We start from the raw sequence: 26,126 nt of genomic DNA on the forward strand, positions 1-26,126 counted from the left end.
CGAAGGAGTATGGTGTTTCCTTAACAATTATCCAGTACCAGTTTTTATATACAAATAGAAATAGATCTCAACTTTCTTCCAGCCCATGCTTAAAGCTTCTTTTGTTTTTCCAGTCTCTTCCATTTGCTTTAGGCACCATCAACTGAAAAGATCTATCTTAAAAGTACATACCTTAAGTTTTCCAACCTATTTCTCTTTAAAAAGATAAAATCGCCTGAAAAGGAGACATTGGATAATATTACTACAACAATATATGAGTAACTACAACTGTCACGATATTGTGTTATTGATGTCCTCTAGTATACTGTAATATTCTCTCTATGGTTTCACCTTGTTTCTTCAATTTAGATGTTAATTAGAACCCCCCTGAAGCGTATCAACCGTTCACCTGAGCTTGAACCTAGAGTACCGTATTATACCGCACCGATGCTGCTGTAAGCGAGACTTGATAGATTGACAATGGCAGACGTGCACTTTACAGTAATTTACTCGACAGGCTCGTATACGACTAAAATCAGTTCTAGCCATCACTGACAGTGAATGGAACAGTACAGTATAATCAATTCTGATGCAAAACGGGAAAACAGTGCGCAACAAAACAACAAATATCGTCGGTGTTAGAGTGTGGAAATTTTTTTAATCGGTCTAGATTTTCTATTACACACAAACAGTACATTGAAATTGGCAAAGTATTTGCACAAGACTTAACGATACAAATGTACTTCATTTTTCATTTAATATTATACCTGAGCTACCTGCAAAAACAAAATGATCCTGACATATCTTGTTGTTATGTTGCACAATACAACATGTTATTCATAACACGAACCCAGTCACTCAGGCAACATGCTACGGATTTTGTAACAGTGTCACAGCGGTATGTGACCAAGAAATAAGGACACAAACAAGGAGAACTGAATTAAACAGTATATTAGATCTTCAACTGGCTAGATATCTACTGAGTACAGTGAGTGTGTCAGGGTAAAGTAAGCTTGAGAGAACCATGCTAACGAGTTCTAACCGTAAAGTGTAGAACACATGTATGCATTTTTATACTTGTCTGAATTTGTAACATTAATGTACAGTCATTGGATGTAATGGTATATGGGCCAAAGCCAAAATTGGTCATCCTCAAATCCCAAAAGTAAAGTTATTTCTGTGGGAGAAATTTATTTTGGGCTCATGGCAGTACTAATTTTCACTTCAGAATAAAAAAAAAAAAACCTGAAAAATTTCGTTATCAGTGACATAGAGGTCGTTGAAATCTAAAAAGATGCGCACTAGGTGCGAGGGACGGAATTTAGTCTTATTGACCTAGCTGAAAATAAGGATGGGTGAGGTAAATTTGGTTTCTGTAATTTGATGTTCATTGGAAAAGTTTTGAATTTTTTTTTAATAAAAATGAAGAAAAATAGGAAAAAACGGTTCAAAATTCCGTCCCTCGCATTTTTTGACACAATTTTTTTTGAGAGAGAGAGAGGAAATAGTACAGTATGCATAAAAATCTGCAAAGTATCAACTATCAGTGACTTGAACATCTGTAGTGATGAAAGAAACTGAACAAAAATATGAATGGTGCATTATGGGTAATCAACATTTTCGCGAGGGACGGAATTCAGTGCGAGGGACGGAATTCTGTTACAGTTTGGTGCTACACGTCTGTAGTCCTAATCTGTTGCAAATAGAAATAGTTGGCAGAACATACGTGTAAATTTCAACGACACAACTATAGCAGAATTCGACAGCATGCTGAACTTGCAAAGTTGAAGAAGGCACTTCCAGGAACAAACAGTGCTATCTATCATCCAAGTGGACTTCAGCGAGAACTATGCTAACAACTAAAAGAATGAAATACAGTCGGCATACTTTGGCCACGAGAATTTCACATTGTACACTGTTTGTGCATGGTACGCTGAAGGTGAGGAAGGTGAAGTGCAAAACCTTCTGTGTCATCAGTGATTATATGTCACATGACAAGTTCTAAGCTTTGCACTTCAATAAAACTATCATTGAAAAGGTCCAACAATTTGTCCAAATCTGGATGAGGTTCACTTTTGGTCCGATGGCTGTGCTAGTTTAAATCAAAATATTGCTTTTACTTCCTTGCCACCCAGTACCCATGTGACATTCCAATAACATGGAGTTATTTTGAATCTCACCATGGGAAGGGCCCAGTAGATGGGGGTGGGGGGAAAGATAAAATCAAGTGTGTACTGTGATGTCAAAGCAGGTAAAACTTCTCATCACTAGTGCCAAGCAGTTTGCAAAATATGCCAACATAGAGTGAATGCAACAGATACATTCTATGTAGCTGCATATGGCATAACCGTGCCTAGGCTTCTATGCCAGACAAGGTACCTGAAGTACCAGGTACACACAAGGTCCATTTTATTGACCGTACATGCAGTAATGGTAAGAGCAAACTGCCTTTCTTCCTACAGAGTCAGTTTTGTGAACCAGTTGAAGAGATGCTCAGGGAGCAGTTGTATGACTTAAATGATGGAGTTGAAAGTCAGGTAGTCGTGAGCTATGATCAGGAACCAGATCCTAATCTGAATAAAGTGGAAAACAGTGGTCAGGTTGAGTAGAATGGGGATCAAGTTCAAATTGGTAGTCAGCTGGTTAACAATGATCAGTTACCATGGAAAGTGGTGGGTGGGTGATAGTTGAGTATAATGGTCAGTTGCATCCAGGAGAGGTGGAAAACATAATTGTCAGTAATTCACAGGTTAATGCCATGGCAAAAACAGGGAAGTATTGGAAGTGGCCAGAGGCAAAAGACCTACTGTGGTATTCAAGGAATATGGTGAAAGGAAATATAGCCCCTGTTCTCCCTGTATGCTGAACCAGAGACCATTATTTGTGTAATGAATTGTAAGCATTCATATCAATTCGTTGCACTATGGTGAGCTGTTTGTTGATTTCCAAATCTACATCATATCCAAGAGTTTGACATGTTAATGTTCCAATTTATATTGAATTGCATTGATGTATGTTGTGTACAATAGTTCATTTTTCTTGTTAATGACAACTTAATGAGTTAACGTCATGATGGGGGAAGAAGTTTTTAACTCTTTCATATGCTGTTTGGATCCGAATCTAAGCAGAGTTTTGTTAATGAACATGTGAATTGTCAATTTGAATTACAATGGTGACTTTGTTTCCTTGTATAAAGTATAAATGTTGAATTTGTACAGTAAATTAGTTTTCAGTTTCCAAATATAAAAATTATATATTGTCCCACACTGTTGTATACACCTACAATATAAAGGTGGAAAATAGATTTAGTATTTGTGTTTGGTTTAAGATTCCTCATTTCCGGGAAGTGGTGGATGGAGGTGACTTAATTATTATTCACCAAGGCATTTGAGTGGTGAGTGATGGAATGAATTTCAATTTTGATTCCAATTTACCTACAATTCACCAATCATCCCATCACCACCCCTTCACCCCCATCTGTTCCTTGAATGTGTGTTCATTAATTGGATTGTGTAATTTGTGATAATATTCCCACTGCTTGTGGGAGCTTGGCAATGACAAACAGAATTTACAACAGCTTTTTCTCTAATTAATCAACATAAACAGCAATTCCGTCCCTCGCGTTCCGTCCCTCACGCTGACTTTTTTTGTGAAATTAAAGCGTAACCTAATTTAGCTATGAGATTTTTAAAACACATTTCAGTTAATATCAGAAGAGTAATTGATCTTGTTATAAATGGTATGATTGGATATAGATTCCTCCTAAATTTGATAATAATACGTCAAATGTTTGGAGTGCATGCACACCCAGTTTTTATCATTCCGTCCCTCGCGCCAATTAATGTTCGTTGCTATGGCAACATGTTAAATTTTGAAAATGTTTCAATTGTTTTATTATGTTGTATGTTACTCTCTTTATTTAACCTACTACTGGATTTTTCATATTTCACTACTGTTGAGCTGGAATATATGGAAACGTTTATCAAATTCCGTCCCTCGCACTTACAAATATGATTGAGATCCTTCTTGATATCAATTTGTATGATATCAATGATACAGTAAATCAGGCAGATAAAAGTAAGTTTCCAGCACATTTAAAGCCTAATTGTGATGCGTTCAATCTCGACGGTTTAAACAATCTTCTATCTATATATACTGTATGTTGTGTAATAAATAATCACACAGCCATGACAGTGCGCATTTTTGCCAAATGTTTAATCTCATACCCATACCTTTTTTGTTTATTATTTTATTATTGTCATCTTTAAATGAGGATAATCCTGCTCAGCACAGAAGCACTGAGGTGCTCGAGCATGTGTCCCGATCAATACTTTGGTTTGATTGTTTCGTTAACAATGAATATGTTTGAATTTTTCATTCACTCCATATCTCTGTGAATGGGCAAAAATTTGGGCAAAAAAGTACATGATGGTGTTACTGCACAACTGTACCATAAATGATTGTAGAATTAGGAATCAGTTAGTTAGTGTATAAAATGGAATGCTTAAATGAAGCTTTACATGTTAGCCATTAAAGTTTTCTGACTGCGAGTGAAAAAGCCTTGGAAATATTACTTAATGAGAATGACGTACATACATGAATACAACCATCAGCAGTGTGTGTCCAAGTCACTGCATAATAAAACAGATTTCTAATTAAACTATTGAAACCTTGAGTTTAAAATAAAATATAAAAAACATTAGTTTGCTCCTTGGTAATATGAGGAACACTAACTATGCTTTTCTGAAGAAGACTTAAAACAGAAGACCTTGAAGTTTAGTGCAATGACGCCTTGCCATATGTTCTTTGTTATATAGGAAAGCCTACCTCAGTTAGCAAGAACCCTCGCAAATTGAAACAGAAGAAATTGCATATTATTACATCATGACCTTGGCAAATATTCTAGAAGTTTATTCAAATGCTGGTATGTATTTTGGCATGATTAATTGCTTACAAAATTGAAGAAAGTTGTCAGGCAATGTAAATATATCTATATACCTCTGTCAATACAGAATCGGTACTACACTTCAGCCACATACGTTTCAAAATATTTGTTCAGTTGGACCATGGAAGTAGTTTGACCCACTCCTCGAGAAGGATATGCTTTTGTACAACACTACATATTTCAGTTACTCGAAACTCCCTGGGTTTGGGTATTTACAAGCCACCATACTTGCCTGTCTCGAATATTGCAACTTCCCATCCACCTACGCCTAATAACTGCTAATATATTTGGGCGTTGCACCCCCTTGATTCTCCTCCGGGGCATCCCCCATCACCTCCTTCTTCCGGATCTACCCCAACTGTGAAGTTATTAAGCTAGACATATGGGAAGGTGCAATAGTAGAGTCGAGACAGATAAGAGAGGAGCACAGTTAATTCTGTATGTGCTGTAGTCTTGGATGAACATAATGTACTGATGAAGTGATCATTTGAAAGGTGATCAATATTGCCCCCCTCTAAAAAAAAAAAAAAAGTAAAAAACGACAAGTTTTCAAAGGTACTTCTTTTAAGGGTTCTGATTCTTCAAATTATTCTCAACCACTGAAGACTATTTAAAGAGCTAATACAGGGGAATAATATGCAGTATTTCAGAATAAAGTGCTATGTAGAATGGGCTAATTGTTTAATGCACCTTCCATGATTAATGTACCGTTGCAGTTTTTGTGCACAGAGCCAAACAGCTGTGCCTCTTTCAGTATCGTTTCATTCGTATATGAAACGACATTTATAGACCTCGAAACTGTTATACAACGTGTGAGCACTACATTCTTCCCTGTGTGGGTAACCGAGCACAACATTTAGTACACAATTCTCAATGGAAAACTACAGTTTGCAGATGTGTGTACAATTTAGTATATTGTGTTACAAAGTAAAATAGCAGTTCTCTTTGCCTGGCATACTCATCAACCTTTTTAATAGTTTCAGTGAGAAGTCCATCTTTCAGTGTTTGTTGACAATTTTGTCAAAGTCCTTCTTAAACCACATATTCATTGAAGAGCAAGTAAGGAATGTAACATGAAAATCCTAAGGACTGCCCCATGTGTCTGTAAACAGAACTATCATTAAATAATAAACAACCTCTATGGAGTGGCTGTAGTAAGCTTTGTCTTCCCAAAAGGAAATTGTGTTCTTAAGGTCATAACTCTCTCTAAGTAAGAAGTGGTAGGGGGGGGGGGGACCACTATGTTATAAAGCATGTTGACAGAAGATAAGTGTTAATAGCCAAACATCACGATTCCATTGCAGCTCAGGATAATCCTTATTAAGGTCACAAAGAGGAACTTCTTGCTCTGATCTCATCTCTCCTGCAGGAAGTTGACTTCTCTGAGAGACCATGTGTGAGTGATCTACAGTATATACAGTATGTGTATATAGGATTAGAAACTGTTGTCTTCCATCCATGCATCAAAGATGAACTCATAAGACCCAAATTTGTTGGTTGGTACTTTTTAGTATTAATTTACTACATTACTATTCACAGAAATTGAAAACATTAATCCTTAGTGGGATTGTACATCCAATATAAATGTGTTTACAAAGTATTCAGACATTATGTTGATCTAAAATGACCTTTGACCTCCATCAATTTCAAAAGTGTTATTGTACTCACCACTTGAGGAGGATCAAAATAAATAAGTATGAATTTCAACCATGATTGTTCTCTTTGACTGATCATGTTAACTATGATGTTATGCTTTCATCTTGTTGGTCAACCTCAAAAAGTTCATTTGACATTAGCGGCATAGACTTTGGTTCTTATACTCATTAATGGGTGCATCCAGATGTACTAAGCATAGTATTGTACTAGGAGTCTATAGTCTGCATTACACTGATGAGACGACATGATTTACTATGGACGATTTAATCATCTTCAATACCACATCCTATCAGCTTGTTTATTAGTAAGTGGGTTATTTGAGTCAAGATAAATGATATCTAATAACTGAAGTCGCCTGCTCAACTGTTCATGCACTTAGCCCAATTAAAAGCCACGGATGCATCTGACAACTGCTCTAATTACCCTTATGTTGCACTTCAAACTGTCATATTGAGAGATGGATGGAGTTTAACAACAGTGAATTTTAAACTTAAATAGGTTGCACCAGAAGATGGTAGTTAAGTAGAGTTGTGAAGCATGAAAGATGTGGATACCAATTCTAGGAAAATTATGAAAGATGAACTAGTTTAAACTTGAAAAATATTTTATAAAATATGGTTATTATTAATTGTCTGTGGTGGAAACATGCTCTGGACTGTTTAGGGAATTACTTTGAAAACAACAAAATGAAGGCAAAAGCCAATGTGCTCAAAGACATTAAAGTAACCACATTATGAAATAAAGGCAGACTCTTCCGTATAGTTCACCATACCAAGTATGAGCAGATTCTTCCATATAGTTCACCATACCAAGTATGAACTAAATTGCACCATATGGTTGAAGAGATATTGACATTTTAAGAATGTCACTCATTTTTAATGTCACTCATCAATATGCATCATAACCCCAACACAAGCAATATGAATCATCTAGTACTGACCCTGACCAACATATACAGTATACCAAGTATAACATCAATCACATATTTCCTTCTTGAGATACCATGTTTACAAGCTACAGTAGGGTGTCACATACTGTACACATGAACACCCATGTTTGTATTACCAGGGAGCTGCTACGTTAAAGTAGCAGCTCCCTGGTATTACATTCAGACCGAGGACCCCTTTGTATATTCCATTGTTCAAATCCACGTACCCTAAACTTAACAATATTCCATACGATAGAATTCTTCCGATTCTTAAGAAATCACAACCGAGGACCTGGAATTCTTTTGTTCAAGTCCTCGGTCAGAATACAAAACAAACGCATACACACATACACACACACATATACATGCATATGCCAACTTGCCTGGATAGGTGCTGATGGGATGCAATGCATCAGAACCAAAAATGGAAGTGTAATAAAAATGAGTCTACTATATTCCCTTGTCTTTTACTTTTGATTTCACATGTAATTAACTTATATCACATGAATTCAAGCAAGGAACCAAAATGTACAATAGCTACTGCATGCAGAAGTACTGTATGTATGTATACCTTCCCTTCCTTTTATAGGCCTTTTGAGAACCAAACACTAGACCTGTTTCGGCTGATACCAGCCGTGCACTTCCTGTTCCACAGCACCATTATTTTCTTGATCTTCTGGAGCAATATTTGCACGTAAGACTTTACCAATATAAACAGCATAAGAGATTATCCCACTTCCATCCCTATCAATACTGTTAAACATTATTAGAACTACTGTACTGTTCTGTACTGTACAATTCTTCACACACAATAATACTGCTTTTGGCAAGACAACCAGGAAACACTTCCTTTCTTTTTCTTTCTAAAAAGCAAGTAAACTATATGCTATATATTTTGAAGCTGAGTACATTCAGCTTATAACTTGTGCTTCCAGTACAGGTATGGCATGTTTTCATTTTTAAAGGAGTTCAACTGGTTTAGCTTGCCTCTTATATCCTTGTAACGTGTCATGAAAATCATGCTTTAATTGTCTTGTTTGCTCATGAGAAGAAGACGACGCCTCGTTGCGGGATAAATCACTCCTGCTTTAGTGAAAAAATCCACAAAAGTGAAAACTAAGTTAATTTTCAAGAGCTTTTGTTCTGAACACCCCCCCCCCCCCCCTCTTTTTGATCAAATGCCTAAGCTGATATCATACCCCATGTTTATTGTCTGGACCACCTTACTGCACAGTGCTGACAAGTGACTGTTCCTCGTTTTTACCTCTCTTCGGTGCACTCTTTCATACTACAGAACTATTAACATCAACAGCAGCTTAACACACCGGCACAAAATTAATTATCCGTGATCCGATTGTACGGGACAAAAAAATATCTGTTTGGACAACCAAAATCAGCTTTGCAGGTCATTTGGGATACCAAGTGCTAGTTGTTTACATCACATTCAGATTTCCTTCAATGAAACTAAATACCTTCAGAGAGGTATTAGTTGAATGATAAATTGTTATTGCCCTCCATAACAATGGATATACTGTAATCATACAAAAGAATTAGTGGTAGGCAGGCCTATATGATCCAATGACTGGGAATTACATTACAGTACTGACCTATAAAGCCCTGTGTTCTCTATTAAACCAATACCTACTGTACATATCTCTACTATAATGAGAAACATATTCAGGGAATAAGTTAGTGTCCAAATTTTGTGTAGCAGATTTGACCTCAATGAAGTATGGTTCTTGAGTGGAAACTTGGAAAACATCTTGGGACTTGTATAGCAATTTGACTGTTTTGCAAGACATTTTGTGATGCGATACTGGATAAATTATTTCCTTATATTTGCCTCACATTTTGGGACAATTTGCTGATAAGACAACCAAAACATAACACCTGGTTGTCTGGGGGAACAACCAACAAGCATCGAAAGAATTTGCCCTTCACACTCTGACTACACTTAATAATGGTGTTACAGTACACCCTATGGCTAGAAATCCATCTTGCCATACATAGACATGGTGTCCTCTGATTGAGTAAATCAAGTGATTATTTGCTAATTTTCTGAAACTTTTGGAGAAAGATCATCCAAAATGTCTTTCCTCACCACCCTCTCTTTCTCTCTCTCCAAAGAATGATTAGAAAGGTACTACTTGGAGAGAGGTTTAATATGCCAAATGAAGTAAATTCCATTAGCTAATTGCTTTAACTTAAAAGTTTACAGGACTCAAACAGAATCTGATGTCAGAGCACAAAGTACAAATCTATTTCAGAAATTGACCGCTGCCAATAAAAATTTCATTAGCTGTGCTACACATTACGAACATGAACAGAGTTACCTAGTCATCTTCATTATAAACAATGTTATACTATATTATGTATAACATGAAGCGTTGGGGAAGATGGGTGCGTCCTTTTCAGTTATCGAAACTACTAGTGAAGTCTGATCATAAACTCAGTGTTCCACTTTAACAGAGCTACAACGACAAATCAAACTCTTTCAAAATTTATAGAATCTCCTCTTTCACCAATTCAGATCAAATTAACCAGATGACGGATAATATTCCTCAAAATAAAAAACCAATCTTTCATGAACCCCATTTAACATCTGGGTAAAGTGATTTAAAACTTTTTTCCAGACCCATTAAAATGATTCATAATCTAGCGAGCAGGCTATATGTTCCTTTTTCTCTCACCGACAACAAAATAGCTTTTAACTACTCACATGTAAATTTAGAAACATCCCTTCTTTCTGCCCCTGCATTGAAATATCTCATTAACAATATGTACTACTGTATGTTGTTCAATCTGAAGCTAGATGTGAAATTAAAGATGTGGATGTTATATAAAAAGGATTGTCTATTTTAAGACACAAGGGGTACACATTACATCTACTTTGAGGTGTAATCTATTCGTTGGAAGCCAAAATAATTCAAAATCTAATGGAAGTTCTGTGTTTCGAGGGATCTAGAATTTCTAATCTGAAGAGGCCAATGCAGTCTGTCAATGGGTTTTCTCTTTCTTAATTTCACTGAGAATAAAGGACAGTAGGTCAAGAAGACTGTTTAAAAAGAAGCTAAGAAACTCACGTTTTGCGACAGGCATTCATGGACACTTTACATTAATTTGTAGGAGATCATTGGTTTTGTGCCTAGAGCATCATTTTCTGGGTGGAAACATGCACATTATATATCTGTTTTACTATTTTTACTACTTTGGGTCTACAAGGTAATGCACAGAAATGGCCAAACAGGCTAAGTACTGAACTGCTTTATACTGTAGTGAAGATGTCTGTCATGTGTCCAACTGTCCATGTTAAAGTTCTAACTTTACAAGGAATACTCCAGGATGTAAAATTGAAAGATCGAAGGCTTTGCATATATATATATAGTTCGGTAGATATTTCGTTTTACTGAAACTTTCACTTTGCAAACAATGAATCTGCATTGTTGTCAAAACAAACTGACAGAATATACACTAAACCTGGATTGATTTTTTAGAAGCCTTAAATTTAAATGGGATTAAACTTTAAGAAAAGAAAAGAAAGGAAGCTAGTCCTAACATTTTTTTATTCATAATTGATTTATCAATCCATTTTATTTTAAATTAAGAGATAAAGAACATTGTGTTCTTTAAAAATGTTTGTGCTTTTTTCTTAAATTTCTAGCCTCGCAATACAGAGCTTTCAACCATGAGTAAATATCAATCAAGTGTCAAACTAGTTATGACAATCTTATGATTTTATACGCTTTTCTGATTAGCAACTCAGAGTCAGTGTAAATATAGCCATGAATTAACATTGATCACCATAGTTACTTCATATTACCAAATTTCATAGTTTGCACTATAGATGACATCACCCGAGGGAAATTGTCTTGGTCACTCACATTTCCTTAACTTGATTTTTTTTAATTCTTTCTTATTGATGTTTTATTCTTCATCATGTAAAGCGCATATGAATATATATATTTTATAGTATTTGCGCTATATAAGGAACCATGATAATCATTATAATAATAATTAACAGACATTTTTTTAAACTTTCATGTTGCAAAATAACTGGAAAAAGAAGTTAACCTCTTTTAATACTGTATGCCACAAGGTGCTTATAAATGCTCTTTGGAGGTAAGTACATACTATTGACTTTAAGACTTACAACAAGATTTGTTCACAAAGGTACTGTAAAACAAGCTACAGTATGCTCTCAGAACTAGCAAGTCTACAAGTTACTGTACATTCTCTGAGGTAATTACAAACTATGCTCCCTGATAAATGTTCTACAAGCTTCATTGAATCTAAGACTAAGCACTGCAAGCTATGCTCTCATGAGGTACAGTACACGCTGGAGGGAGAACTAGGAGGCCACAAGGTAGGGATGTATCTTGCGACTTCCTGGTAGAGGTACTGTATCATAAGTCACGACCCTTGGAGGTACTTCAAAGACAAGTTTCAAGCTACATTCTCTTATTGCTAAAACTATACATTCACTGTGGTACTAAAACGTACACTTCTAACTAAATATGGGGATTAAATAAAAGACAATATGACATCATGTTACGCAGTGGAGAAAATTATATCGCACAGCACACAAAAAGTACTCATTTCTTAAATGAATAGTAAAAACCTGTTAATAGGAGATTCCTTTCAGTGAAGTGATATTCCTAAGAAAAAACTCAACCGGTGACAGAGAGACTAATAATTTGAAATAGTGCCTAAAATCTTTAAACATAGACATCATCCTTCTCGACTGTGTGATGGATTACACCAGTTGTACTATTCAAATATAAATCTTCCAATTTGTTATAAATTTAACCTGGGCAGAATTTCATTCTGTCATACTGTATATTCTTTTCAGAATAAAGAAAAAATGTGAAACAAAGCAAGGACACACATGTTCAGTATGAATTACAAATTAATGATATTTTGACACCGAGGTGCTAAAGTAGTACAAGTTCAGATATATATGTAGGCTACATGGCTTGTACAAAATTGTAGTTTTCACCACATCCATCAATTTCCATGGCTGTCAGGACCAATGGAACAGTAATAGTGATAGTACATGCACATTACAGTATCTCTACACATGAAGAGACATCTTACTGTTGCATGGCATTATCCTAACATTGCCTTAAGTCTTCATGTATGTTTAACTATAATTACTACTACTACTTCAGCTAGCTTTCATATTCTTTACTAGCTTATATTTATTCTATAATCTTTTCTGTTATAATTTCTATAATAATTGTTCTCTATAATACTTGGTTCAAATTGGAAAATTAACTTGCTTATTATGCAGTTTTTCTTGTAAAGGAATAATTACTGAACAATGTCCCTGTACACAGGACCTAAATATTACAACATGTCAAACTGAATACAGAGCCAATCTTATGATGTTAGTACTATGATTAGTAGGAGATCTTGTGATCACAATCATTAGAGCCGGTCCATAGCAACAGAAATAACCTTTCCTAAGCTCACCACTTCAGTCATTTCATACTGTATGATAAGTGACACTAAGTATTTCACTTTAAAGAAATCAGAACAGAGCAGCCAAACTAGAATAATGTTCAATTGATGTAAAAATTTTGTCGAATGGTTTTTTTCCTCTGCATTTGGCACAAAGTTGTGTCAGGCTCTGTAAATGATGATTTACAGACATGATAAAATAAATCTTACCCTCTAAGGAAAGAGTTATATGGGGAAGTGCATTTCTACGTAAAGTAGGGTCACCCTTTGGATTCAGGTGTATGAACAGAAAGAAAGAATTTAACAAAACATCTTACTGCTTTGAAGGAATTGAATCACCTTCTGCAAGGATACTGGGCATTGTCTTCTTCTATTCTTCTCCTTTAATTCTATTGTATCTTTAGATTCTATGGTGGTTCTGAACTTGGGCAAGTTGTAGACTTAGTGTGAAGTATGCCACAAATGTGTATGTTTTTGTTGAGTCGGCATGTTATGTTAAGTCTCATCTTGACGAAAAATTATGGACTGTTGATTTCCTAAGTTGCACTTAACTCGACAATGGTTTTTTGGCTGAGTTGACAAGTTACGCTAACATTACACCTTGACCAAGATTATCAAATTTATTGAGTTGCTGTGCTGTTGTGCATGTAACTTAATAATACATCACAAATTATATGATATTTGTATATTTGAGTAATTATGAAATAATGTTGTATCTTGGCAAAAATTATCAAATTGCCGAGGTTGCTGCATTGGACGTAACTCGTCAAAAATAGGATATTTGTCAAAAATTATCAAATTGATGAGTTGCTTCATTGTACCTAACTTGACCACAAGTCTAATATTGCATTTTTTCAACATGCTGTTAGAGTGTTTGTTGCTGTGTGTAAGTCTAAAACTGGCATGTCCTTTAAAAACCACCGTAGATTCTAGAATGATACTTTTTCTCGTGCAAACAGCCCCTTCTAACATGAAGAGTTAATGTCAAAGTGCTATTTGTACGGTACAATTTCCGTACAAATAGTGAGGAAGCGGTGATTGCAGACTCGTGTGTCGACTGGCCAGTGTAAAAGTTTAGATAATTGGCTTTGTGACAAAGTGTTAGGTTTATTGGTTGAGTCAGATAAAATTCAATAATCTTGCTCTCTTCATCCCTCACATACTGTACACTGAGCAGAGCAGGAGGCAGGTCAACAACCTCTCTGAGTTCAACAAGCTTATCCCTAGGATAATGGAGAATTCTACTGTCGGCAGTGCTAAATTCCAGATAAAGCACACTGTGTTATCTCTTCATTTCAGTCTAGATGCAAATGATGTGGGGGTTCCCCTTTCTGCGGAAGCTTTTTCATTCAATTCAATTACTTTCGAGTCCATCAAACCCTGGTGTGTTTCCATGCTTGCTCCTACGCACTGTAATGTATTAACAGAACTGAGAAAACATGGTTCTGATAGGTAAGCACTGTTTAATTAATTAATTAATACTAATTCCTTATAATTCATCCTGTTCACCCTCGGTATTTCCTTTCAAAAGTCATTAATTTAACCAAGTCCAATGGGATGCTTAAAATTTAGTAATGACTTTTAAACCACAATCCCATATTTTCTTTCATTTGAAAAAGCTACTTAGATTATTATTAGTGCACATTTAGCAAAACTAACCTGCCTAAGTCATGCCTGTTAATTTACTTTGCATGTAAACAAAAGCAAAAAAAGGCAGATTTACAACTTTCATATGTAGTTCAACAGTCATTGTATGCTGGCCTATTGGCAAACTTCTAGTTTCTGTGTCTTTTGTTAGTTTTCATTTAAGAAACACTTTATACTCCACTTTAAGTATTGAATACATAACTTACCTCACACACAGATATAAAACTGCCAGAACTAGGTAATAAAGCTGTCATTGAGATTCAACTCAATTTTATGTACAGAATGTAGGCAATTTGACCATATACTATGCAGAGTTTACAAAATAAACACATGCACTGCATATGAAAAAAAAGCAGTCTCCAATATATATATATATATTACTTATTTGCCTCAAAATGTAAATATACAGTTCATGTTAGACTTACTTGCTATATCCACTTCATTTAGCTCATCTTTCTCCCCAGTGTATAGTATCACTGCCGAGGCATTAGCAGCCTGGGCCCTTTTCACTTTCTCAGTTTCTTTGCATCGGCCACCAGTTCTCTTTAAAAATGCAACCCAGCTCTCCTTTTTCAACACTTTTGGAAAGTCCGAACAGCCCTGGTTTGGATGCAGCCTAAGGACGCCTTTGGCATTGCCTGCGTTATCCTCGTTGGATCTTGTCTGCTTCTTGTCCAGGGTTATATTGTTTGCAAAGCCCGTCCTGGGATCAATGTATTCAAAGACTAACTTAGCCTGATAGTAAGTAGTGGCACCGCTGATCAGGTCATAATTTTGTGCAAGACAAGTGCTGTGTAGACCGCATGTAAAGAGCAGACATCGTAGGAGCTTGTATATGGTGACCAAGCCAGGGAAGGTGTGTCCATAATTGGCAGTGGACACCATCATCATTCTCCTCGGTCGTTTACCCTCTGAGTGTCCCGACGGTACCACAGCAAAGCTTTCTGATCACTTTATCTAGAGGACACCCAAATGTAAGGTTTCATTCCACAGATACAATTCACTCCAATGGTCACTTGATTTTGCTACACTGAGAGTGACCAGACACAGCTTGAGGTCACTTGATTTTGCTACACTGAGAGTGACCAGACACAGCTTGAGGTATCCAGCTATGTATACAAAGCTAAATCATACTGCATTGAGGTTGAATAGTTCTTTTAACTTCACTGCAGATGGTAAACAGCATTCTTGAGTTTCTGAAAAGAGAAATTAACCAACTTTTAAATCACAAATTAAGTCCTTAAGCAGGTATGACTACATAACATGCTTGGACAACATCCGGCCTAGACAAGTAAAATGTATTTATTAATTAGTTGATTTTGCTATTAAGAGAGTTCATCAGAAGAGGGTTACTACACTAAATAGTAAATACAAATGTTTGGCATTTCTGTTGAACTGTTTTCCATAAAACACGAATACAATTTAGCGCGAGAAATTGGCAAGCCTCCAAAGTTCATAAATTTTCACATCAGGACAACCCCTGTAATATTATGTTTTGACATGTTTTCAACAAAGATCTGGCTAACAAACAGAAATTTATGATTGTATGTGTAAAGTTCTAGATCACCAATTAATATGCTGGTTCTACCAGCAGCTTTGTTTTTCATTCATCATATGTTGTATATAGTCCTAACGGGCATTAACGATCTGGAGGTGAATATAAATTTAGTGCAACAATGGTCAAACTGCTATACATTTTGCAAACATGTGTAGCAGTTTCTGCACACTGAGAACTACAAATATTTCTCTTAATTTATGACAACATTTCATGCGCCTCAAAACAGAGACACTTAAAAGCAAACACTAAAACACAGGCCATGATAACTCGATACTCACTATCTTACTTCTTTGTAATTCAATCCAATGTCACATATGTATATGTATATTGTTCGATACAGGTGACAAACCCCTACAGTGGAATTACGACCTTCCTTACCGGTTTCGAACCTCTGGACATACAATTAACGTCCATAGCCTAGTGGTTACGGTGTCCGCATATATAACGTGAGGCCCGGGTTCGAATCCCGGTGGAGGCTGGAAGTTTTTTCACTGTTCTGAATTTTCCAACTCACTACGATTTCAATTAAATCCCATTATTCAAACTGTTTCCTACTATTATCGCTAGAAAGAATGCTGGTCAGAATTCTATATACAACAGAGTGCAGATTTGAGACCATAGAATCACATGTACAGATCTCTTGTACAATAGGACAATCACAACTATTGTCACACAGTTTTCCATACAGTCAATGCACTTAGTTAACTGACCATTCAAATATGCTGTACTGTATAGACAGTTACAAGCATACAACACAAAAGTTCAGGGAACAATCTGCAATGAGGACAACCAGGAGCCAACTAACTTACTTCAAATCAATTCAGAGAGCCAAGAATTACATACAATGAGCATCCCATGAGACTATAACTAAAGTAGACGCAATGTATGGACCATCACATAGATCTGTAAATAGCATCTATAGATAACAATTTTCAACTATTGATTGTTCCAGCCTGTGATTGGAAAGTTGTGTAATTAAAACATATCGTATTGTGTTTTGGTTTTCCTCACTTGTGAGGTTACTCTGACTACAGTAAACTGCCCTCATTCAAACTAATCAACTAAATCATCTGTTATTAACCATTTTAAACAATTCCAAACATCTTTATAGCATATTTAAAATCTGTAATGTATTGTTCTGCTTTATCATTCTAGTGTAAGTTTGGTGGACTAAACTACAGTGGGTACTGTAATTATGCATTCGGATATCTCGTCATTCGCTGAAACATAATATAAACCCAACAGCATACAATACATTGAACAGAACAAGCTTTCACATGTGAACTATTAGAATTGAAAAAAAAAATCTACAGAAATTTGATGACATGATTTTTCGGAAATGTAGCTTTCAATCTGATTAATAAGTTATTTTGTAACAAAATATTTAAAAGAAACAACAAAAGCAGCTTTAATACCTAATAACACAATCCAGACATTAACAACCACAATGGAATGTAACATTTTCAGCTCTGACCTATCAAAGCTTATCTACTTTACATAGAAGTTTTCAGATGTTAGAAAATCCAAAAACGATGACCAGAATCGAAATAACAATCGAAAAACGTTGAAAAATATTTAGATTTTGATTAGTTTTCTTTCAGAATGGTAGATTCGGAATGAGTAGTAAGTGGGGCTGCCCAGAGGAGGGGCTCAGTGCTAAAACGTTCCGAGGTGTAGTTTAGGTAGATGGGAAAGTTCAGATGAAGAGTGGGAGACAGACCTGTAAGAGAGGAAGGAAGTATATACACAAACCTTACCATACTCTTTGAGTTAGTGATAGCCTATCAAGGAAGCACAGTGCAATGCAATCTCCTGTATGTACAGCTACTTTCCCTATATGTTAGATAACGTACTGCAGGTCTTTACACCTAATGTTACGAATTAGATGTTTCATTAGCCTGTTACATTGCTTTAAATGTTAGGCTAATGTTAGGCAATTGTTAGGCCGACCGATAACAGAACTGTTTAATTCACATTAAAACTGTACAAGTACAGTACCTGGTTTTCATATCTGTTAGTGTCAATCATTAAATTAGTACAATACTACAATGTCCTTTTATGTTCTTTACTCTTACACACACTGTGCTGCAGACCTTTTTACTGATATACTTTGTCTGATATTGAAGTGAAACTGAAATTGACTAAACACAAGCAGCATAATGGTCACTACAAAGTTTGCTTTCATCAATAAAACTATTTGTGCATCCCAGACCTCCAGAGCCAAGAAAAATACCTTTACAACAAAGTTAGGTGCTATCCTCACTAGTGATAGGAACAGATACCCGGGAACCCAGGCCGAAAACATTACCACCCGGTCCAAGCATTTACTACCCAGTAAGAAAATTTGTAAAAATCACTTACATCATTCTCCATTTTCAGTTACATTTTTATTCGAATGAATGAAAGTGAGGAAAACTTCTTCCGTTATTTCATCATTTGGTGATATTCCTTTCTATCTTGTTGTTAAATAACAATCCTTTTTGTAACAGGAAATAAAGACCACACAAATTTACAGCAATCGATCCACAGACAACCCTTATATAGCTTTCCATGTGGATACTCTCATATTTGTGAAAGATTTTAAACTTTCCTACGACAACAATGTGTATTTTGACCCTGATATAGAAAGATAAACTTTACAAGTTCTTTTCTTCTTTAAAGTGCTATGTTTAAACTTTAATAGCAATAAAAATTTTGGAAAGTAGAAAGGACCGAAAAATTGCTGCAATTCAATGCCATTCGATGGTATCCTGTGTTCAAAATGTTGTTTAACTACAAGAGCCATAAGGGTTCCACCAAGGGGTAGTTATGCAAATTACTGATCAAAGCCTAAGGGAGTTGATTAACATCCTTCCAATAAAGCAGTAATATATTACCAACAACATTCCCAAAATACTTCAGGAGAGGAAAACCAAAATGAAGCTGCAACATAAGGCTAAATTATATGTTCTACAATTCAAGATTTTAGTCAGGAAATTTGTTGTATTTCCACTGAACTATAATATATGAATGACAATTTTTTTGCTCACTACTGTAACTCACACTATACAGCACTTCAGTGAGATCCTAATCGGTTTGGCTTGCCTTACTGAACATTAAATCTAAGTTAGGCTACTGTAGGCACTATGTGTGGCTTAAGTAATAGTATTTGTCATTTACATTTCAAAACTGTGTTAGACCTAACTGTTGAATCAGTTGTTAGGCTCAAGCAGAGCATAAGTCACTCTTTCTCGCAAGGAGACGGTTAGTTTTTAAAATAATAAAGTACTACCGTTATTATTAAATGGTTACTCGATCTTTCACAGCCTCTTAGTCAACTCTGCAACATAACACTAATATAGTAAAGGCTTCGTAATTGACGCACCCCCGTAATTGACGCACCTTCAATTATTACTAGCAACGATAAAGAAGGCCACCTAAACTTTTTGCAGTCAAGCAGAATTACATATTTCATGAGTTTGAATCCATTTCAGCTATTTGCTGACCAAATTGTGGTATTTTTTAAGCTTTTAACACCCTCCCCCCAGTTTTACACATTTTTTGGACATTTGGAAATCTTACTCCCTAAAAATAACCAAAATTACTTCAAAATGATACCACTACTCTCTGGGACCTGACCTGTCTAAGCTTAGAGGTTCAGAGCATAGCAAACGGCATCCAAAGTCAATGGATGTATACTTAGGCCTACAATACAGTTAGCTTATCGACGCATGTGTCAATTTAGGGGTATGAAAGAACTTGACACAGCAGACATTTTGTGGTCAAATTCTTCTCAATTGTACGTTGCGTAAGCACAGAACAATAAATATTTTGAGATCATTACATTTCTAAGGAACTACACATATGAAAAGTGCATGCAGTTGGGTGATTTTGATTTTATGTTGACCGACATCGTCAATCCAATCCTTAAGTGCGTCAATTATGAGCCCACCATGCTACTACTACTAGAATTAACAAACTATGAACTAAACTAATGTCAGCTTGCATGAAATCACCATAGTTAACCAATCCCACCTAACTAGGGCTAGGCTAGGCTACTGTCAGAATCTGTTAGCATGGGTTATTTGACTCTTTCATATTCAATTTCAATGAGGAATGTCATAAAGCAATAAATTTTCTTAATAGAAAATATTTCCCCGTTTTGTAATAGTCCCTTACTGACAATAGAAGTCAGTGCAATAAAGTATACTAAGCCTAACGTTACGCTTGACTACACTGGTCGGTGAGTAGCGAGATCCATAACCTACAGCACTTACGTAGGAGAAATGTCAGGAGGCTGTAGTGGTTCAACTTCTTCCGATTCTTGAACAGCAGTACAGTGACATGTTTTCAGACTCAACTGTTCATTTTCTTTAATACTTCACTTCTAACCTTGCCTGTAGCTTCTTAAGAGTAAGAATATTTGGATGCGATTTATAGCTTCACACTGCTTCGGTGGAGGCTTCCTTGGTTATATATCTATTATGCTAAAGCGTTTCCAGTTCAATGTATAAATTGTACGGCACAACTCATATCGTATGCATGTGCAGTATACAGTAGTCTTTGTCGTGTTTACATCAGACGACAGGCAGTTTCGGTCAACGACCGTTCTAATAAATAGAGGACGTCATTTATATAAAAAAAAGTAATAAATCCCATATCGGTCACAATAATGTTCAGTTCTTCCAAGGGTAAATATTTAAGTTTTCCTCAGATCAGTTAAATGCCAACAATATCATTGGAACTTTTCTAGCTCTTAATAGATCATCAGAATTAGACTGTAATTTAAGCATGTTAAATTTGCTGGAAGTCTTCAAAAGTACTTTCTTAGGAGCTTTGATCGTTCCAATTAGTCCCAAACATTGAGGATTATTAAATTAGACAGTTTCAATGTGATAAACGACTTTGGCATTGACAGCAAAATGCATGTTGAAATTTGAGTGAGGGTGTCCAATTATCAGACTTTCTAACGGTAAGTATTGGCCCCAAATCATAGCACACTATAATTGCCAGAAGTTTTCAAAAAGTACTTTCCTGCAGGTCTTTACTCTCCAGACATTTTTAAGGCACACACAAGATGACTGAATGTCCCAGTGAGGAAAATTTCTTCGAAGGTTGTAATAAAAACAGTTTCAGAATTTCGACCAAAGGTGACTATATTTGAATATCTAGAATATTTGGGACTAATACAGAATATCTTTAAGGTGCAATGCTGATGAACTATAAGGCATAAAGACACTGGTTAATAACCATGACCCCACCAATTAACCCTAATAATTCACCCTAACGACCGCTGCCACAAACTCTCCTGAATAAAAAAAAAATCAGGTCTTTGCGCTATTTTAGATATTTTTCTAACGGTGGTGTGTGGTATATTAGACCTACATGAATTAAATGTTAGCCTCCATTACCACCAGTGTTAGTATAAAGTAACAATATCATGATCTGGTAAGGATAAAAATGACAACCTTGACACTTACTGAGACACTTACATTATCAAGACATGAATGGAAAATCCGCCCTATAGTAAGACTGCCGTTTATTTTTCGCCACTGCCCACTTCTGCACCTTTCATTGTTATTAGTCTGGAACATGAGCATGTGTGTTATGTAAGTCAATTGGCCACGCCTAGCAAAGGGAACTCGCATGGAAAAGTCACTTCCTCTGCTCAAATTTCCCCAATCTACTGCGAGAGCCTATTCAAATGCCCGAGCAGTGGCGGAACGTCCATACAGTCAGGGGGGCGGATGCCCCCCCCCCCCGACGGACTCAAATGGACTACTGGCACCCTTTTCAGCTTTTTACTACTTTTTACTTATTCGCGATTATTGACTTTTTTTGCGCTCTCATCTACCTATTGACATTTGTCACATTCTGTTGGTGTAATTTTCTGACAAAATGGCGACGACACCTATTTATTCTTCGTTTATCTGCAAATTAGCAAGGCCCGGAAAGGGTCATTTCCAGCGATCTAGGGAGTATCTTTACTAAAAAAAATTCTGTACGCTCCGCGCCAACCTGTGGTGGCGCTCCGCTTAGATAGTGTCGAAAGTGCCCCTAGTACAGACCATTCTAGCCCCCCCTGACCAATACCCCTAGCTCTGCCACTGTGCCCGAGGCAGGTAGACTGTTATTGCAGTGGTATTAAAGGGCGAATTTTCAAAGGTTGACAAATTCTCTTGACTGCAGATGGGTGTATCTGCAGCCTCTAAGTTACCATAAAAGCGGAGAGGAGGTAATCCTTCTCTTCCATTCTCCAGCTGAGATATGTTTCAAAGCCAGTGTCTAAAAGCAGTGGCGGAGCGTCCATACAGTCAGGGGGGCGGATGCCCCCCCTGACGGACTCAAATGGACTGCTGGCGCCAGGCGCGGCGGAACGGAAAAATTATTGGGGGGGCTAATGTGTGGATACTATCTAAGCGGAGCGCCACCATCGGTTGGCGCGGAGCGTACAAGAAAATTTTGGGTTTTTTTCAAACCCCCAGATGGCCGGAAACGGCACTTCCCGAGTGTTTTATGCTGCGAATACCTAGCCCTAAAATATGGGTCTCAAGCCTGCAATTTCTCAGATTCCGTAAAAGTCTGTAAAAACATTGTAATTTGTATATTCGATGGTGTTTAAGAGAGTAGCTATAACTCGTAGTGTACCCGCAAAGACGTTTTTGAGTGTAGTAAGGGCAGTGGCGGAGCTAGGGGGTTTTGGTCAGGGGGAGTGCAAGAATGGTCTGTAGGGGCGCTTTCGACACTATCTAAGCGGAGCGCCACCACAGGTTGGCGCGGAGCGTACAGAAAATTTTCGAGTAAAGATACTCCCTAGATTGCAGGAAATGACCCCTTCCGGGCCTTGCTTATTTGCATATAAACGGAGAATAAATAGGTGTCATCGCCATTTCGTCGGAAAAATACACCAACAGAATATGACAAATGTCAATAGGTATATGAGAGCGCAATAAAATAGTCAATAATCGCGGATAAGTAAACAAGTAGTGAAAAGCTGAAAAGGGCGCCAGCAGTCCATTTGAGTTCGTCAGGGGGGCATCCGCCCCCTGACTGTATATATGGACGCTCCGCCACTAAGTAAGGGGATGTTGGAGAACTGGCTGAAATGAGGCAAGTCATTGGCCTAAGACGAAGTTGTGTTACGCTTACCGGTACTCACTGCTTCCACTTTTCACGGGGCGTGAAGACGCGGTTGGGGTGACAATGTGGTCAATAGCCAGGGCACAGGCCGAGGGTCCCCAGCAATTACTAAAATTATTACACCTATGTAGTATACGTGTGCATCGGACAGATCGACAAGTATGCATTGAAAAATGGGCATATGCACGTTTCGGAGCCTTGGTAAATATTGGGGGGGGGGGGGCTTATCATGCATTTGCCCCCTCAACTTTTTCATTGGGGGGGCTGAGCCCCCCAAGCCCCCCCCGGTTCCGCCGCCACTGGCTGGCGCCCTTTTCAGCTCTTTACCACTTTTTACTTATCCGCGATAATTGACTTTTTTATTGCGCTCTCATCTACCTATTTGTCACATTTTGTTGGTGTAATTTGGCGATGACACCTATTTATTCTTCGTTTATCTGCAAATTAGCCAGGCGCCGAAAGGGTCATTTCCGGCAATCTAGGGGGTATCTTTACTCCAAAAATTTCTGTACGCTCCGCGCCAACCTGTGGTGGCGCTCCGCTGAGATAGTGTCGAAAGCGCCCCTACAGACCATTCTCACCCCTCCTGACCAATACCCCTAGCTCCGCCACTGTCTAAAAGTTGCAGAAGAGACAGAAAACTACTTTATGCAAACTGTGAAGCAGTGATGGGGTGGGAGATGCATGAGAATGGGGCTGACGGAAACAAGAAACCTACCTTTGTCTCTGGCTAATTAGCAAATTGCAGGATGATATTGCAAACCTCTTTACAAGTTGCACACTATTTCCTAGGAGTTGGGATTAAAAGGATCTAAATCCTAACTAACAAATTTCAAAATGTTGTTAAACTTCAAAATATTGCACCTTTCAAACATAAAATTGTCCCCCCCCCCACCCCCTTAAAAAGAATTGCATGTAATATATTTCTTTACTTTGACCTTCAAAAAAAGAATGGAATAGATGGAAAACAGATTATGTATTCCTTTATTATTAACTTTATTCACCTCTGAATTATTAGTTCGTATAATGATATGTGATACAAGAGAATCAATAGCATAATAAGGAAATCTGAATGTCTGATTGGGAATCATCAGCAGCCGCTCGATTATTTCTATAATTCCTGCCTTCAACGTAAGCTCCGCACCGTGCTTGATGACACCAATCACCCGTTACACAGTGATCTCGTTGGACGATTCACTGGGCGGAGTGGTAGGATGAGACCCCCAGCTGCTGGTACAAACCGCTACAAACATTCCTTCGTTCCGATGGCTGTCACACATTTTAATAATACTCACACCAGATAGGCAGCGTTTCGTTAGGTTCATTGTGCAATATTCATAATTTGATTCTTATGTTTGATTATTTCATTCTTAATACACTAGGCTTTGTGCAATGTTTTTAGGGTCACCTTTTTAGGGTACTAGACTATAGTCTCTTTTCTCTTATGCATATTATCATTATTTTTTATCTGTTTAGGAGCAGCATATTGCTTTATAGGTGCCTTTTAAAGTTTAATTGTTTCAAAATTGAATTTTGATCCTTTCGTTTTTGATCCATTAGACTGTCGTATAGGTTTTTCAATTTTTTAGTTTTAGGTTTAAATTCCTATTAGTTTCGATTCTTATAGTTCGACCATTTTCGAGAGTTTTGATTCTTATTCCTTCAGTCAGTTGCAATTCTTATTTTTCTTAATAGTTTGAATTCTTATTATCCTATTAAATTAATATGTGCAATCCATAGTTTGGTTTCCTTTTAGTGTATTTTCATGTGTACTATTTGTATTTTCTTATTCCATCTTATCATTGTATTGTCTTATTGCGAGCATTTAATTGCCCATTTTTGGTGCTTAATAAAGTTTATTTGAATTTGAATTTTGAATTTGAATTATCTTTATCAATTGCCCTCCATTACCTCAAACTACTTGCAAAATGCTTTCAATATTTGCCAGCATATTGCATTTAAATAATCACTCACATAGCTAACTTCTCATTGTTTCTATCCGTGATGGTGTAGCAAGAATGGATTAATAAAATAATCATGACTTTATTTCCTTTGGTTTCAGATAAAACAAAGTTAGCAATTGTAAAATTGAGCAAGCCATTTCAAGAACATTGGGAACCTCATCTGAAGTATAGCTGCTCAATGAGCAATCCGTTTAAAACACCTGAACAATGCAGAACCTGTCTCAGCCACACTAAGAAAACCACCTCCAAGGACTGCTCAATGAGCAACCAAACATGATAAAAGTCAACCCGTCTCAAATACATGCTACGAAAGTGCCCCTTACAGAACTGCAACACTCTTAAATTCCCGATATATGGGCCACAGGTCTGGTTTTCAGCAGTTCACTCTTGTGTGCACAAACTGCATGGCCAGGAAAGACCACTGTTTATTATCAGAGTTGGCTTCTTTGCAGTGTGCCTTAAAGGGTGTGAAGACTCGCCCAAAAAGATGAGTCTAATGCCGGTAATTTGACCTAGTTTCGAATGAGGTGTAACAGAAGTGTTAAACACCACCATGGATCCCAGAAAATACACACACAGTTCTCTACCAACGGTAATTAGACACTAGTGTACAGTCAGTACATACAGCTGCAGTCAATACCCACAGGACAGTGTACAAACGATACAGCGATGGACATCTCAGGTCCAGCTTAAGATAACAATTAAGGTATCACGTTTCATTACTGTCTGCATTTTGTAGCGACACGAACAAAACGTCACTTGCAAGCGACAGAAAGTTAACTTTTCCAGATGTCCGCACGCGGTTTGGGGCGAGTCTTCAATGCCTTTAATATTATGTTACTGTTCCAAAGAGAGATAACCTTCTCAGAC

The 26,126-nt window shown here is 37.0% G+C and overlaps 1 protein-coding gene across 1 annotated transcript in view; it reads right to left on the reverse strand.

Moving 5' to 3' along the window:
* LOC139980309 (RING finger protein 150-like) overlaps positions 1 to 15,506 on the reverse strand; it is a 54,788-nt gene extending 39,282 nt beyond the window's left edge. Inside the window, exon 1 of the mRNA XM_071991878.1 lies at positions 15,041 to 15,506. Coding sequence (XP_071847979.1) covers positions 15,041 to 15,506 — 466 coding nt within the window. The remainder of the gene's footprint in view (positions 1 to 15,040) is intronic.
* Positions 15,507 to 26,126: the final 10,620 nt, after the last annotated feature.

This window comes from Apostichopus japonicus, chromosome 14 (genome assembly GCF_037975245.1).
Source record: "Apostichopus japonicus isolate 1M-3 chromosome 14, ASM3797524v1, whole genome shotgun sequence".
Classification (NCBI taxonomy): domain Eukaryota; kingdom Metazoa; phylum Echinodermata; class Holothuroidea; order Aspidochirotida; family Stichopodidae; genus Apostichopus; species Apostichopus japonicus.